This window comes from Culex quinquefasciatus, chromosome 3, assembly GCF_015732765.1.
Source record: "Culex quinquefasciatus strain JHB chromosome 3, VPISU_Cqui_1.0_pri_paternal, whole genome shotgun sequence".
NCBI lineage: Eukaryota > Metazoa > Arthropoda > Insecta > Diptera > Culicidae > Culex > Culex quinquefasciatus.
The window spans coordinates 94,205,659-94,222,281 of record NC_051863.1 but is presented as its reverse complement, the minus strand read 5'-3'; the positions used below and the strand labels follow the sequence as shown (position 1 = coordinate 94,222,281).

At 45.4% G+C, this 16,623-nt stretch overlaps 2 protein-coding genes across 2 annotated transcripts in view; both read left to right on the top strand.

Moving 5' to 3' along the window:
- The window catches only part of LOC6053197 (DALR anticodon-binding domain-containing protein 3), a 113,691-nt gene that overhangs the window by 72,919 nt on the left and 24,149 nt on the right, over positions 1 to 16,623 (top strand). The window lies entirely within an intron of this gene.
- On the top strand, positions 9,666 to 15,550 carry LOC119769092. Its single transcript, XM_038260995.1, has 4 exons — positions 9,666 to 12,177; positions 12,243 to 14,936; positions 15,227 to 15,352; positions 15,402 to 15,550. Exons 1-4 carry the CDS (start codon positions 9,666 to 9,668, stop codon positions 15,548 to 15,550), a joined length of 5,481 nt encoding a protein of 1,826 aa, XP_038116923.1.

Below are 16,623 nucleotides of genomic sequence, written 5' to 3'. Positions count from 1 at the left end.
AATCAAAACAATATGGAGGCATCACAACCAAGTTGGCTTACACACTGATCGAGTAATACCACATTGCTTGACAGAAAAAGGCGGAGAGAAAATTGCGGCGAGAGTAGAAATCGTTCGATTCGGTTTAGTGCCAGAGCGCCAATAGTGGACTGTAACACTGTTGGTTGGGACGATTCCGGAGAAGAAAAACACGTTTAACTTTTACTAAAACTAAATTAAATCTATATTAAAGCAAAAGTAAACAAAGAGACGTCCGCACTGTACGCGGTCCGCGAGGCGAGTGTGAAAAGTTTTGACAGCGCGCGCTTTCCTGCTCGTCGACGCGCGCAGTTTTCTGTCCTCCCTTTCGTCACTGTCAAGTTGGCAGCGTTGCGTCGGTTGCACGCTGAAAACAGTATGCGCGAAGTTGGGTAGAATCGCGCAACTGCAGAACATTCGGGTGTAGACCGAACACCGCTAATTGCCAATATAAGCAAATAATTATAATTAACTTCCGGTGATCAAAAACAATACTGTAAAGCAAAAAATAAGTTGGTAAAAAAGAAAAACAATAAAACTCATCTATCGGTATTTGTTCGAAAGTAGGAACTATCGGTACAGAGTGCTCACAAGCAGCAACATTTCGGTAGATAATATCTGAAAATAAGAAATCCATCGGTAGAATCGAAGTGCGCCACTAAGAGTATATAGCGAGGGGCGTGACAAAGGCCCTAATATATTAATTTTTGACATTTAATACATTAAGGAATTAAATTCCTCATGTCATTTGACATTTGACAGCGCCACACCTGCTTTGAAAACATTGCTTTGCTTCGTTTCTCTTTCGCGCGCTCGGTTGTCAAGTTTGTTTTGGTTCGGTTTTTGGAAAAAAAATACGTCGATGTACGATCGAATATTTCTGGAGTTAATTCAATAGGCCGCTGATTTCTACATATTGTTGGTTGCGGCGGAGCATAAAAGGAAGATGGAGAGGAGAATGCGGAGCAGAACGATCCAAACGTGCCATTGGCGGAATAGTTGCAGCCGGCGGAGGGTGCGACAGTGATTCCTTCAACACTTCCGACACCGGGGGGAAAAAATCGCACCGCTTAAAGAGTGCTGCACTACGAGCTCATCTCTGCATCTCTGACGACAACGCCAACTGCTGTGCACTCAGGCTCGAATGCTGGAAGGATTAATCCGGCAAATGATTCGGATAGCGTTGCTACTTCAACGCTGGCAGGTTCAGGACCGGATGACAAGGAGGGACCAGTTTAATAAAACCATCAGATGTGATTAGATATAGTTACTCGGAGTGGCGGAGTAATCTTATTGAATAGTGAAAATAAAATAACCCAACTCTGTTGTTTAATTTATTTCAAACAAATTGCTTCACTTCTGGAACCATGTTGAGTTTCTTCCCATTTCTTGATGTTTTGCATCATTTCGGCGCTGACTGCATGTTGTCGAGTTCGATGTGTAAAGATCGCTAAGTAATTTGGTGCAGGAACTGGGGCGAGGACATGACCAAATACACAACTTGCTGGGAAGAGTCCTGATTTCGCTCAACCGGCTATAGCTTTTCCGCCAGGCTCATGGCAGTAACAATGATGGAGGTCGTCACGGGACTAACGGACGTCGAAGACTTGACCATGAAGCGGGTGGCCACGGTAGCGACAACATCGAAGGGAACCACTTTTAGTGGGTTGCGCTTAACTTATCCAGCGGGAGGGGCGGTAAAGTTGCCGAACACAGGAAAATTTTTGACGAAATCTGTGGGTGGGAAAAATCGGAGGAATAAAATTAGGAACTGCTTTTTGCCTTTATGTGGCGTTCGTCGAAACAACGGAAGTGAGTATTTTGACCACCTCGTCGCTTCTCGTCCAATCTCGATGCAATCCGCGCCGCATGTAGTTTGTGGAACCGAATGATGGTAATTGATCTCGAAGATTCGTTTCAGCAATTACAGCATCAGGAATGTCTCAATACGCCGCTCGAAGGCCCTTTTCCAACGCATCTTCCGGCCGGACAAGCTCCGATATCAGCTTGTCCACTGCCTCCCGATCACCGGATGGCGCTACGCGTCTTTGTGTGTTGCTCCTTTTCCGGTTCGCCTGTGCCGTGCTGGCACTTTTAAGTCAGGCTGCTTTTTGTGGACACAAATTTTGCACCAAACACAAAAACAAACACGCGTCATGTCAAACTGCCAAGACAATGTAGTGTAAAGAGAGGTGACGATGTTTCGATCGTAAACAAGCGTTAATGTATTTAATTCCTACCGTTAATTAATTAAATAATTTAATTTCTTACTATTGTCGCGCCCCTCGGTATATAGCGAGTTTGGTTGAGCTAGTTTTTTGGGGGTCGTCCCATAGATGACGAAACACGAAAAGAAATTATCGTGTGTCAACTATGTGGGACATTCTCCGATACCTTCTGTGTCGGTTAATGGAAGACCCCTGAAAAGCTAGATCAACCAAGTATTACACTTAGAATGAATGGCCCTTAGCTTCTTCACCTCCTTTCCCCTTATAACTGCCAGCGCCCTGTCTGGATCTATCCACCATGTGACAAAAGGTTTAAAAAAAAACTGTTGTCGCGATCTTCAATTCTGTCTCTCCTCTTTCTGTCCTAGGTTAGTTTAATATTTCTCGCCGCTAATTGCCAATATAAGCAAATAATTATAATTTCAAAATTACAATGAAGACGTTTTGTTAGGGACATTATTTTAGAAACAAACTGATGTTTTTGTAAAAATCGGACGAAAATTTCCCGTAATTTCGACGATTTTTCCAAAATTTTGGTTCAAGGCAAAAATAAACATCAAAATAATTTATCATGTTTCCAAAGTCCCAAAAAAATGCTTTTTCTGTAAAAAGTAAAGAATTAAAAACTATACGCAAAAATTTCAAAGTCCAGCATAAATAAAATCAAACTTTAAAATATCAGCTCATAAAAATTATTTCAGGTGTCGGAAATTGAAAATTCTGTCAGTGACTGCAAATTTTGCTAAGTCCAGCATAATTTTGAAATAAAGCCAAAATAATCATTTCATAATGTTTGGGTAAAATTTTGGAAAAAAACTACCACTAACAGCTCAATATCAACTGTAGATAATGCAGTATGATCATGGAATATACTTTCCATGATACGCAGTCAGTTTAAAAAGTCGTCATAACTCGAGGAGTTTACAACAAGTTGCAAATAAACAAGCCAAGATAGTTCGAAGTTATCGCCACCAACTCACTTTCCGCCCGGGACAGTAAGAATTGTTTTTGGACAGATTCAATACGTGCTTGGTGTACGGCATAGTATGGATTCCAGACGATACTACAGTATTCCAAGAGTGGCCTGACATACGTTATATAGAGTAATTTAATAGTATACGGGTCCTGGAAGTTGAATGCAAAGCGCTTTATAAAGCCTAATGTACTTTTTGCCTTGTTTATTATTGTGTTATAGTGTTCTACAAAAGTTAGTTGTGAGTCTAGGATGGCACCTAGATCACGTACTACTTTGCATTTTTTTACTGGTTGGTTTCCTAATAATACTGTTATGTTTGGTGTTTCATGTTTTCTGCTGAAGGCAATGGAATTACATTTCTTTACATTCAATTGGAGTAGGCTTTTACTACATCATGTGTAGAAAAGATTAATTTCGTTTTGGAATATATGACTGTCATTGGCATTTCCTATTTCCATATACAATTTCATGTCGTCTGCATATACAAGTACGTTAATTTTTTTTAAGAATGAAGGAAATGTCGTTTATATACAAGATGAAAAGAAGAGGTCCTAAATGGGATCCTTGCGGAACCCCAGAGGTTACGTGAATTGATTCCGATAGTACATTTTGGAAGCGAACAATTTGTTCGCGCTTAGTCAAATATGACTTAAGCCTTTCCAAAAGATTCGGTTGAATTCAATTTTCTGCAGTTTGAAGATTAATAATGGTATGTCGATTCTGTCAAATGCCTTACTAAAGTCTGTATGAATTACTTTTACGAAGTTGCGATTATGCATTGCATTCAGTGTAAAATTTACAAATTCTAAAAGGTTGGTGCTAGTAGAGCGGCCTTTAAAAAGCCGTTCTGTTTATATTACTACTGGCTTCCAAATATTTTTGCTGCCGATAAGTCGCCAGCCAGATTCGATTTCCAGTACGGTTTGTTCGTTTAATTCTTCTGCCAGTGATTTTTGCCGGACTTCAATTTCATTGTCTTGCAGTTTATTGATGGATGAAGTGAGGGCCTCACTCAGTTGCAGTTGAGTCTTTTTACCGGACGGACGCGTTTTTAATTCGCTCTACACCTTATTTTTATTTACCTTTACCGACCCAGTATACAAACGTAAACGTAAACTTATTTTTTTTCGTCGCGCGTCGCGTGTGCCCTTATTAACAAACGTAAGCAAAATGCAGTGCTATGTGCCGTCGTGCTCTTCACCTTTCGACCAACAATACCTCTGGAACTGCTCGGGGATCTGTAATCGAAGTTTTCACGCGGCCTGTATTGGGGTCAAGCGTGGCTCTGAAGACGACTGCACGATGTGCACACTTGGCAAAACTGTATGGGTCGTCCATACTTAAAAATATTACGTATTTAATTTGATTGGGGCACATTTGTTCTATTCAATACATTCATCGATTCCTTTGCATGAGACTCACTTGTTCCAACTGCAATTCACCATAAATCTAAATAACGGTTTGTGCATTGGATACCATTCGTCTTTGGAAGGTCGTATGATATAATTGAATTAAAATAAACCAGCTAAAAAAAATTCCACATCATTTTCTTATGTTTTTAGGAGTACATCAACCTAGTATTCGTCATAGTTGTTGTATTATTGATGTTTTAACAATTATATTCATAAAAATATAATTTCACTTATTTTTCATACAAAAATTTTGATTTAAATGCTAATTTTTCCAAAAGGTTAATTTTCCTACCAAATTCAAACTATAATAAGTGTTTGAAAAAAGTTTTGATATAAAATGTTTTTCTTAAGCTTAAATTAATCAACTCGTGAAATAATAACATTGAAACAACTAATTTGAACTATTTTAACAATAAAATTACTTTGCACGCTTTTGTACCAAAGCCCTGTGCACGTTCCCAGTCACGGATATTTCTAGCAGAGGTTGTTCTGCTAGAATCCTGCTAGAATGATTCTAGCAGGCTTGTCAGAATGCTGTAAGAATTTTGCTAGAATATTCTGACACAGCGAAATCTGCCGGAATTCTGTAAGAATTTTGCTAGAATAATCTGACAGAGCAAATATGTCGAAAATTACGTCATTTCCACAAAACCGCTTTGTGGCGAACTTGACTTCCGCCAAAAACAACAGGCATTAGATTTCGTTGGTTCGTCCATTGAATATTCGAGGAAAACACGCTTCTAGCGCGGTGGAGTAGCCTCAGATGCAACATAATCGGAATGTGGCCGTCGGCTACGCGAAAGCATTCCAGAAAACAAAAGGTAAGCAATGGTTAATAAGTTAAAACAAATAATGTCTAAGATATATGGAAATTTGCAGGTCTTACCGAAGTTTGTTCGCATATTGTCAAGTCCAAGGGCCACACACTCCACAACGATAAGTGATCATGGAGGGACCAGCGAATAAAAGTGCGAGATTCAAGCAGGGTGTCCCAACCAAAATCCCGGACGCCAGATCTCCAGAAAGAAGAATATTTCGGAGAATTGTCGTTGAAAAAAATATATAGGTGGAAAAATGAGAAAGTGTAGAATTTTAACGTTTTGTGATTATGAAAAAAACATTGTTTGAATAAATTCAATCTTGAAACTCGTTTTATGTTACAAAAATTACAAATATAAATATCTACCAAATTGTTTCTAAGAAAACTCTAGCAGGATTCTATAGAATTACAAATATAAATATCTACCAAATTGTTTCTAAGAAAACTCTAGCAGGATTCTATAGAAGTCAAGTTCGCCACAAAGCGGTTTGGTGGAAATGACGTAACCCAGACACGGAATTTTCTGGCAGAAATGTTCTCTAAGAATCCTGCTAGAATGATTCTGGCAGGGCTGTCCGAATTTTGTAAGAACTTTGTTAGAATATTCCGACAGAGCGAAATCTGCTAGAATATAGTAAGAATTTTGTTAGAACCTTCTGACAGCGCAAAGTCTGTCGAAAATGACGTCATTTTCGCCAAACTACATTGTGACCGCCATCTTGACAGAAAATTTGTGATAAAAAGTTGCCATCGCAAGCAAATGGAGCGTCGACGTCGTTCCGTTGGTCGCCAGGCCAACCCGAATATAGTAAGAAAAATATGTATAGATTGTTTACTTTTAAGTTACTTTAATTCTTCAATTTCAATTCCACAGGCACAGTTCCCATTGCTTAAACCTGGAAGGCTCGATCTACTTTCAGGAAAACTGTCAGCAAGAACCACATGGCCCACGGGGGAACTTCACCGCCAGCACCCTAAATTCCGGCGGCCGTTAATTGAAAATCATGTCAAGTTGGACGGCTTATTTCCCGGCATCAGCGCACCACCGTTTTCTTACCAAAAAGAAAACCAGATAATGTGTTTAATAAGATAAAGTTAAGAAGAGTTAAATTAGTTGAAATGTAATTAAAAAGTGAGTGCGTAATAAATTGATAAAGTTTCTTGTGTTATGTTTTTTTAAATTGAACATTTTTAATTGTTTGATTATCACCAACATGTTCTGCCATTTGATTCTAATAAAATTCTAGTAGGATTCTAGCAGGATTTTTTGCCATCTCATTCTAGCAAAATTCTTACAGAATTCTAGCAGAAGGCCTGTCAGAATAGTTCTAGCAAAATTCTAGCAGGATTCTAACAGAACCGGTTGATTTCGCCGGCTCCTGCTAGAACCGGTTATTGCATTTGAGCTAGAATTCTCTGAGAATTCTTGCAAAGTTCTAGCAGGATGATGGCATAGTTCAAGTAAGAATATTTTCGCTCTGCTAGAATTCTGTAAGAATCCTGTGAGAACGCCGTGACTGGGAATTTTCGACATATTTTGCTCTGTCAGATTATTCTAGCAAAATTCTTACAGAATCCCGGTAGATTTCGCTGTGTCAGAATATTCTAGCAAAATTCTTACAGCATTCTGACAAGCCTGCTAGAATCATTCTAGCAGGATTCTAGCAGAACAACCTCTGCTAGAAATATCCGTGACTGGGTAATCCGAGCATCCCAATAACAGTTGCCGTTATTCTTCCATAACAAAAAATGTTATTCCCAAGTTGTTTTTGCTTTCAATAAATATTAGACCAATAACATATTTTGTTATGATAACATAAACTGTTTTTGAACTCTTATGTAAAAATTGATTTTTCAAGAATAATCCATAACATTTTCTGTTATTTTAACAGTATTAATTATTGAAATGGCATGAATTTTGTTATTACCGTCTGCCCGGGTAGATCTTTGGGATAATTTTGACCATTTTCGTCGGGGTCATTATTTTGGCCATGAAATGGGGTCCTTAACTAAATTTTCAATTATTTGATATACCCCCTAAAGGACTTTGCTAATATTGTCTAGAACAATGAGATAATTTTGACCATTTTCGTCGGGGTCATTATTTTAGCCATGAAATGGGGTCCTCAAGCTAAAATTATTCTAAAAAGTTGAAATTTTGAAAGTTGTTTTTTTTTTTTAATTTTTTGATATACCCCCTAAGGAACTTTGCTAATATTGGCTACACGGTGTGTTTTTTAGAACAAACTAATGATAAAAAAATTCGGTATGTCTGATATTTGGCACCGTGAAAGAAGGGCTCTTTCTTGACATTTTGCGGTATATACTGAAATATTTCGTCGGGGGGTCTAGAGCAACTATTTTTTTTTTGAAGATTATTTTTCGATTTTATGGGATATTTGTTCAAAAAAGTCACAAAAAATCGGTGCATTCATGTTGATATCACTCAAACTTCATATGAATATGCCTTGAGGACTCTAAGCCACGGTGTGTTTTTTAGAACAAACTAATGATAAAAAAATTTGGTATGTCTGATATTTGGCACCGTGAAAGAAGGGCTCTTTCTCGACATTTTGCGGTATATACTGAAATATTTCGTCGGGGGGTCTAGAGCAACTATTTTTTTTTGAAGATTATTTTTCGATTTTATGGGATATTTGTTCAAAAAAGTCACAAAAAATCGGTGCATTCATGTTGATATCTAAGCAACTATATTTGACCCATATTTGACCTCCACATAAAAAAAATCGAACCAAATTTACAAGATTTCTAGCATTCTTTGAAATTACTCCAAAATCCAAGCTGGAAACCCCGATACGACCGAAAATAAATCCTTTCAAACTGTACAATGTCATGAAAATACAGCAAAACATTGCCCGGATACGAATTTGAGCATTAAACAATACAAAACTTGGATTATTTAATAAATAACCTGTTTACTACCCAATAGGTTCCGTAAATTATTTTTTCAATCCTCTGCCACATTACATCATTACATTTTAAAACATTTTAGATTCAATCACATTGTAGAAAACAGTTTTCTGCACAAGTTCCATAAAAAAGTACTAGTTTTGGTTCAATATAAGCAGAGATATGCTGAATTTCCTGAAATAAATAGTGCCTTTCTCCAAAATTTCTTAATTTAATTACCTTTCACATGATGGGCACTGCCTACTAATATATTATTTATGATGATAATATTTTATTGAAACATAAATGTTTAGAATTGGAAGAGGAAAGCAAATGGGTGACTAATGATGTACTGTGGTACGCGCGGCTGGTGCTACCCAGCGCAGTACTAATTCTCGCCTGTTTAGGTGGCAGTTCTGAAGTCGCTCTTTCTCTCTAATTTTAAACTCTCTGTGGTCCCACTCTCACAAAATTAACCCTCCCAGCTTACTGCGATCGGTGGCGCGAAGATGCACCGATCTGATCCATGTATGTTACATGTAGTTTTTTGTTAGAGTCAGATCCCAATAAAGTGTCCGTTGAAGAAGATCGTTCCGTGTACGAGTAGAGCAAATAAAGTTCGTTTTGTTTCTACGCTCGCGTTTCAATTTGTCCGGAACTCTCCAGAGTGATCCGGCCCCATCCGGTTCTGTACATTTTGGTCCTTCGAACCGGATCACTCGACCGGTGGACCAGTTCCGGAGAAATTGTGCAGTGCAGCAGTGTTGGCCATTGCTGTGCGGAGGTGAACGACTGCGACGAGGTCAACGACCGCTGGCTGGAGTTCAACGACCCAGAGTTGACCGTCGACGAGCTGCAGTTGGCGCTGGAGAAGGTGCTGTTGGATTTGGAGGATTCGGCGGCGGTTGCAGTTCGGCGGTTGGTGTTGTTGCTGCTACGGTTGCTGTTGCAGTTGGTGTGGACGATTGGACGGACGGAATTTCGAGCTGCGGACGGATTGCGGATTCAAAGGGAAGTAGAAGTGGTCTGTGGCTTGGAGCTGATGCATGCGCTGCCAGCCATTGCAATTTGCATTGATTTCTTTATTTGAGCTGTGGTGATCCACAATTAAACTGGTTTGAACTGAAGTTGATGCGATTTTTATTGAGCTTGGGTTCTTAAGTGTGGTGAAATTCTCCCTGTGATTGACGGTTCTGGGGTCCCTGGCTTAGTGGGTTGGTCTTGTTCTCTGTCATCTGTCTTCGAGAGGTCGCGCGCGTCGGGTTTTCAGGTGTCAATTGTGGTCCAAGAAGTGCATCGCGATGACTACGTTGCGGGAGTACCAGATGCAGGAGAGGCAGCTTCGTAGCACGCTGGAGATGACGAAGAAGTTCGTTGATGGCTTCAAGGATGGCGAAGATGAAGCTCAGATCGACGTGCGGCTGAACATGCTGGATGATGCGTTGGCAAAGTTCTACGTCGTGCGGCGCAAGATCGACGTCCTCACTGATGTTTTCGGGGTTGATGCTGCTGGAAAGGAGAAAGCACAGGATGTAGAGGAGCACACTAAGGCGTTGTGGGAGTTCGAGAACTTGTACTGTGACTTGAAGGCAAAGTTGCTGGCAAAGCGGAAGGAGGAAGCACCCACGCAAGCGGCACCTGCTCAGGCGAAATCGACTGTTTCGCGCGTGAAGCTGCCCGAAATCAAGCTGCCGTCGTTTGGAGGAAACATCACCGAGTGGATTACTTTTCGGGATTCCTTCAAGTCGCTGATCCATAATAGTGAAAACCTTTCAGATTTTGATAAGTTTACTTATCTTCAGTCTTCACTGTTTGGAGAAGCACTTGCTGAGATCAGCACAGTGCGCGTGTCGGATACAAACTACCAGGTGGCGTGGGGCGTGCTGGAGAATCGCTACGGGAACATGAAGCTGATTCTGAAGAGCCATCTCGATGCCATCTTTGCTGTTGAGCCCGTACGAGACGAGTGCTTTGAAGCGTTGAACCATCTGCTGAGCGTGGTGGACAAGAACCTGCAGATGATCAACAAGCTCGGGGTGAAGACTGAGGATTGGTCCATCCTGCTCGCTCACGTTGTCACTAGCAAGCTGGACGCCGCAACATTGCGCCACTGGGAGGAACACAACAAGAAGTCCAAGGAGTTCGTGAAGTACGAGACGCTGCTGGAGTTTCTGCGGGAACAGTGCGGAGTGCTGCAGACGATCGATTCCATGAAGAAAGCTACGAGGAACGAGCGTCGCCCGCCGAAGTACGCGTCAAGTCACGCTGCGTCTGCTGAGCCAAGCGGATGCTTTTTTTGCAACGGACCTCAGCACAACGTGTTCCAGTGTTTTGCGGTCAAGAAGATGAGCTGTGCAGAGCGTGTCGCGGTTGCCAGGAGGAATATGCTGTGTTTCAACTGTTTGCAGCCTGGTCACGTCGTGGAAAAGTGTACGCGAGGATTCTGTTCGATGTGCAAGCGGAAACATCACACGCTGCTTCACGAGAACTTTGGCCAAAGGTCGAACGCTGCCGCTGCAGGCCCGAACGCGTCACGACCTCATTCAGGGAACACACCATCCACACACTACCCACAACAGAAGACACAAAGCCAAACCCGTCACACACCCACTCAATCTACACAAAACCCTACACAGACACCAGTCTCGCAAAGCTCACAACCACAAAGCTCACAGCTCGCCACAGGCCACACAGCAGCGTGCAACCTGTCGTCGTCCCTTGTTCCAAGTCGTACGGAGGAGGTTCGAGAAGTGTTGCTGTCCACGGCTGTTGTACGGATTTGCGATTCGCGAGGTCACACCCTGTTCGCTCGAGCACTTCTTGACAGTGGCTCCCAGCGAAACCTGATGACCAAGGAGTTCGCGCGCAAGCTGAAATGCAAGCCGCAGTCCGACTACCTGCGGGTGAAAGGAATCGGCGTTGCAGAATCCACTTCCACCTTTGCGGTGACCACTACCGTTTGCGCTCGTTCTTCGACGATTTCGGAGTTCGCAGCATCGATGAGGTTCCATGTTTTGGCGAAGGTCACGGCGAATCTGCCGTTCAACAACATCGATGCCGAGCAGCTGAGCATTCCAGGGGACGTGAAGCTGGCGGATCCGCACTTCTACCGTCCTGGACCTGTGGACATGATCATTGGAGCAGAGCATTACTATGACCTGTTGTCCGATGGTAAGATGAAGCTTGGAGAAGCAAGCCCGACGATCCAGAACACCGAGCTCGGCTGGGTGGTGTCTGGCGTTGTCAACGGAGTAGCGGCGAAGCTGCCACGAGTCGTAGCGAACCAGAACTCAGCAGAAGCAGAAGCGTTGGCGGAGATCAACGATTTACTGGCCAAGTTCTGGGAGTTGGAGTCGTGCCAGACGCCGAGTACACATTCGCTCGAGGAGAGCGCCTGCGAGGACCTGTTCAGGGCGAACACCGTGCGCGACGAGACCGGTCGGTTCGTCGTCAGACTGCCGAAGAAGCAGACGATCCTGCAGAGTCTAGGCGAGTCGAGGTCGATCGCGATGAAGCGGTTCTACGGGCTGGAAAGGCGGCTCACCGCTAATCCAGAACTGATGAAGCAGTATTCTGACTTCATTCACGAGTACCTGGAGATGAGACACATGGAGGAGGTGAAAGAAGACACGGAGGAGAAGCAAGCGTATTATTTACCTCACCATGCTGTGCTGAGACCAGACAGTACGACCACCAAACTGAGAGTAGTCTTCGACGCCTCATGTGCTACTTCGTCTGGGGTCTCGCTGAACGATGCTTTGATGGTAGGACCGGTGGTCCAGGATGATTTGCTGACCATCATTCTTCGCTTTCGTTTGCGGAAGATCGCCGTCGTGGCAGACGTCGCAAAATGTACCGCATGGTGAACGTTCACCCAGATGACCAGGATCTGCAGCGGATTTTGTGGAGGGACTCGCCGAGCGAGCCTGTGCGCACCTTCAAGCTCACCACGGTGACGTACGGAACGGCGTCGGCGCCCTACCTGGCCACGAAATGCTTGCGCACGGTGGGAGAAGAGGTAGAAACCACACATCCGCTGGCGGCGAAGACCATCAAGCATGACTTTTATGTCGACGATATGCTCTCGGGAGCCGACTCGATCGAGGAAGCGCAGAAGCTGGTTGGAGATACCAGCGAGCGGCTGATGGCGGCCGGGTTCCTGCTCAGGAAGTGGCGAAGCAGCGACAACGCCGTGCTGGAAGCCATCCCCGAGGAGCTGCGCGACGAAGGAGGTGCGAAAGAGTTGGATTCGTCGACTGCCGCTGTGAAAACGCTGGGTCTGTTGTGGGACTCGAGCAGCGATGAGTTCAAGTTCAAAACGCCGACGTGGAATTCCGCTACGGTGTTCACGAAGCAGACGGTGCTGTCAGACACAGCACGCATTTTCGATCCCGTTGGACTGGTCGGACCAGTTGTTGTGATCGCCAAGATCTTCCTCCAGAAGCTGTGGAAGAAAGGAATCGATTGGAAAGAGCCGTTGCCAGAAAATCTTGTGCACATTTGGGAGGAGTTTCGACGAAACATGATGAGCTTCGACAACATCACTGTGCCACGTTGGGTTGGTTTCAGCCTGCAATGTGTCAAGCTTGAACTGCACGGATTTTGCGATGCGTCGCTTGAGGCGTACGGAGCGTGTTTTTACACGCGCAGCACCTGGAGCAACGGCGGCGTGTCGGTCAACCTGCTGACGTCGAAGACTAAGGTGGCGCCGATGACCGACTTGAAGCGACGAACCAAGGAGGAGACGATCCCGCGACTGGAGTGCTCGTCAGGACTGCTGATGTGCCACTTGCTGCAGAAGATACGCCCACTGTTTCCGGTCGACATCGAGATCCATCTGTGGACGGATTCGATGGTCGTAATGAGCTGGCTGGCGTCCGCACCATCTCGCTGGAATCCATTCGTGGCAAACCGTGTGTCGGAGATGCAGCACCTGAGCAAAGGTTGTGTCTGGCACCACGTACCCGGTGTGGAAAACCCGGCGGATCTGCTCTCGCGAGGCATGATCCCAGCGTTGCTCGCGTACGCATCGCTGTGGTGGATTGGACCCACATGGCTGTGCCTAAGTCCAGACAAGTGGCCACAGACGAGAAACCCCACGCAGGAGGAGTTGGAAGCTGCACTGCTGGAGCAGAGAGCGTCGTACGCCTGCACTGTCCAGATTCTTCAGCCGGAGCAGCTGTTCACGCGCTATTCGTCGTTGTTTGCGCTGATTCGAGTCACCGCACTTTGCCGCAGATTCGCTCACAACGCTCGACCTGCCAACCGTGAGTGCCGAAAGAGCGGGTACATCACGCACGCCGAGCACGAAGCGGCACTGCTGGAGCTGGTGAAGCTGGCGCAGAAGGAATGCTTCCCGCATGAGCTCGCAGATCTGGAAAAGAAGGGAGAAGTTAACGAGACTTCGAAGTTGAACGCGCTTAATCCAAGGCTCGTGGAGGGCGTAATACTGGTTGGCGGCCGGCTGCGAAACGCTGCAGTTTCCGCTGGGAGAAAGCATCCAATGATTTTGGACAACCACCATCCGCTAACTAAGCTGATTCTACAGCACTACCACCACAAGTACTTCCACGCTGGACTTCAGCTGCTGATTTCTAGTGTGCGTGAGCGGTTCTGGCCGCTGAGCGTTCGGCGCGCAGCGAGGCAAGTAATCTTCGAGTGTGTGCCATGCTTCCGAAACAAGCCCAAGGTTCAAGATCAGCTCATGGCCGATCTACCCCAAGAACGCGTAAATCCAGCTCCACCGTTCCTCAAAACGGGTGTGGATTACTGCGGACCGTTTCAGCTTTCGTACCCCGGTCGGAAGGCGAGACCTGTCCGATGCTTTGTAGCTGTGTTCGTGTGCTTGGTCACGAAGGCAGTACATCTCGAGGTGGTGACCGACCTCACCACACAAGCATTCCTGGCGGCGCTGAAGCGATTCACCGCGCGGCGAGGAAAGCCGCAGCTGATCATGTGCGACAACGCGAAGACGTTCGTAGGAGCGAAGAGGGAACTGGACGACCTGGCGAAGCTGTTCTGCGATCAACAGTTCCACGAAGCGGTGGTGAGAGACGCGGCGAAGGAGAGCATCGAGTTCAAATTCATTCCGCCAAGATCACCGAACTTCGGTGGATTGTGGGAAGCAGCGGTGAAGTCGTTCAAGACGCACTTCAAAAAGACGATTGGCTTGCGAGTGTTGCAGCACGACGAGTTCGTGACTGTGTTGGTGCAGATCGAAGCATGCCTGAACTCTCGCCCCCTGACACCCCTCAGCAGTGACCCGAACGATCTCGACGTCCTCACCCCAGGTCACTTTCTGGTCCAAAGACCACTAGCAGCGGTGGCAGAACCAGACCTGGCGGAAGTCCCAGAGAACAGGCTGTCAGCGTGGCAGAGAACACAGGACTTTGTACAGCAGATCTGGCGGAAGTGGTCGACGCAGTACCTGTCGGATCTCCACAACCGAACGCGATGGACGAGACAGCGCAACAACCTGTCCTGCGGAATGATGGTGCTACTGAAAGAGGAGAACCTGCCGCCACAGATGTGGCACCTAGGGAGAGTGACCGACATTCGCACTGGGAGCGATGGCAACGTGCGCGTTGCGGTCGTCAGAACGAAGGACGGAGTCTACGAGAGAGGAATCTCTAAGATCTGCATCCTTCCCATAGCAGACAATTTCCCAAACACACAAGCTGAGAACTAATCATTCTCCATCGAGGTGCTTTACGCACCTGCGGGGGTGCAGATGTGCACTCCCGCACACCAGTTAAGTTTTATGTATTTTGTACTTGAGCAAAAAGTAATCCCATTTCTTTTTTGCCAGCGTTGATGCCCATGTTCCCCTGCACCTGTTCGCTGTTGTCCCACTCGCTCTAAGGTCCGTATCTCTCCAACAAACCGTCAATCAAGGGTCCCATCACCAATCGCATCTACCCGCTGGACGCATTCCAGGGGATTAGTCTAGTCGTACTAGACTCGGCGCGAGCGCGCCCGGAGACCGGTGGTCTCCCATGCAAAGCAAACAGTAATGCTTTTCTGTTTTCTACCGCCAGAAAAATCGCTCAATTCGTGCCCATGGGGGCACACGCAAAGCCACGATCAACTCAGCAACCGAAAAACCTGCAGTAATTCGGCCGCTGGAGTCACCCTGCACCGGTCGTCGTACAGCTTGGCCAGCTTTCCCGACGATCAACGCAGTTAGAAGCATCGCACAAGTCGCACACACACCGTACGTCGCACGTACGCCGCTCATCCACTCACACTGTCCGCGCCAGGGCAGTAGCATCGGTGCCGAAGGCACCCGCGGAGGCCACGGTGGCCTCCGCTCCAGGCGAGTCTTATTTTCCCCCTGATTTTCTTGGTAAAAAGCCGCCTATGTTCGTTCACAGAGTTTCCTGTCGTCGAGGACGACCACTCGAGGATCGAGATTGCCGCCGTCAGAGACGCCCCACGGCAAGCAGCAGCCCTAAAATGCAGCGAGAGATGATTAACAACGCACCGAAAACTGACCTGAAAGTGAAGAAATTCCATCAGCAGCGATCAGCAGCAGCAGACACACCACGAGCAGCAGCAGCAGAGCAAGATCGTCATCAGCTGATCGGCGAACAATGAGGATGCACCTATTGTGCCGAAAAATGATGCACCGCGATCGAGAGTGAAAGTGATTTTGCTATATTTGCTCCATGTATATTTGTTTACGTTTAGTTTTTGTAAGTAGTTGTTAGGTGTGTTAGATGTTAGGTGTAGTATTAGTGTCATGGTCAGTAGGTTGGGTTTGAAAGGTCTTTCAAGGCGGCCGGGATGTTTAGAATTGGAAGAGGAAAGCAAATGGGTGACTAATGATGTACTGTGGTACGCGCGGCTGGTGCTACCCAGCGCAGTACTAATTCTCGCCTGTTTAGGTGGCAGTTCTGAAGTCGCTCTTTCTCTCTAATTTTAAACTCTCTGTGGTCCCACTCTCACAAAATTAACCCTCCCAGCTTACTGCGATCGGTGGCGCGAAGATGCACCGATCTGATCCATGTATGTTACATGTAGTTTTTTGTTAGAGTCAGATCCCAATAAAGTGTCCGTTGAAGAAGATCGTTCCGTGTACGAGTAGAGCAAATAAAGTTCGTTTTGTTTCTACGCTCGCGTTTCAATTTGTCCGGAACTCTCCAGAGTGATCCGGCCCCATCCGGTTCTGTACAATAAAAATTATAACAAGTTTTGGCGAAATTCATGAAAATTATTCTATAGCATTCATTACAAAACTCAGTAGGCAGTGCCCATCAT

What these genes read in the sequence shown, in the direction of transcription:
- LOC119769092 (XM_038260995.1), top strand. Translation starts at nt 9,666, where the DNA reads ATGACTACGTTGCGGGAGTACCAGATGCAGGAGAGGCAGCTTCGTAGC. An exon ending in GACCATCATTCTTCGCTTTC is followed by an intron (nt 12,178 to 12,242) that starts GTTTGCGGAAGA and finishes ACGTTCACCCAG; the next exon opens with ATGACCAGGATCTGCAGCGG. An exon ending in AGCGCGCCCGGAGACCGGTG is followed by an intron (nt 15,353 to 15,401) that starts GTCTCCCATGCA and finishes TTCTACCGCCAG; the next exon opens with AAAAATCGCTCAATTCGTGC.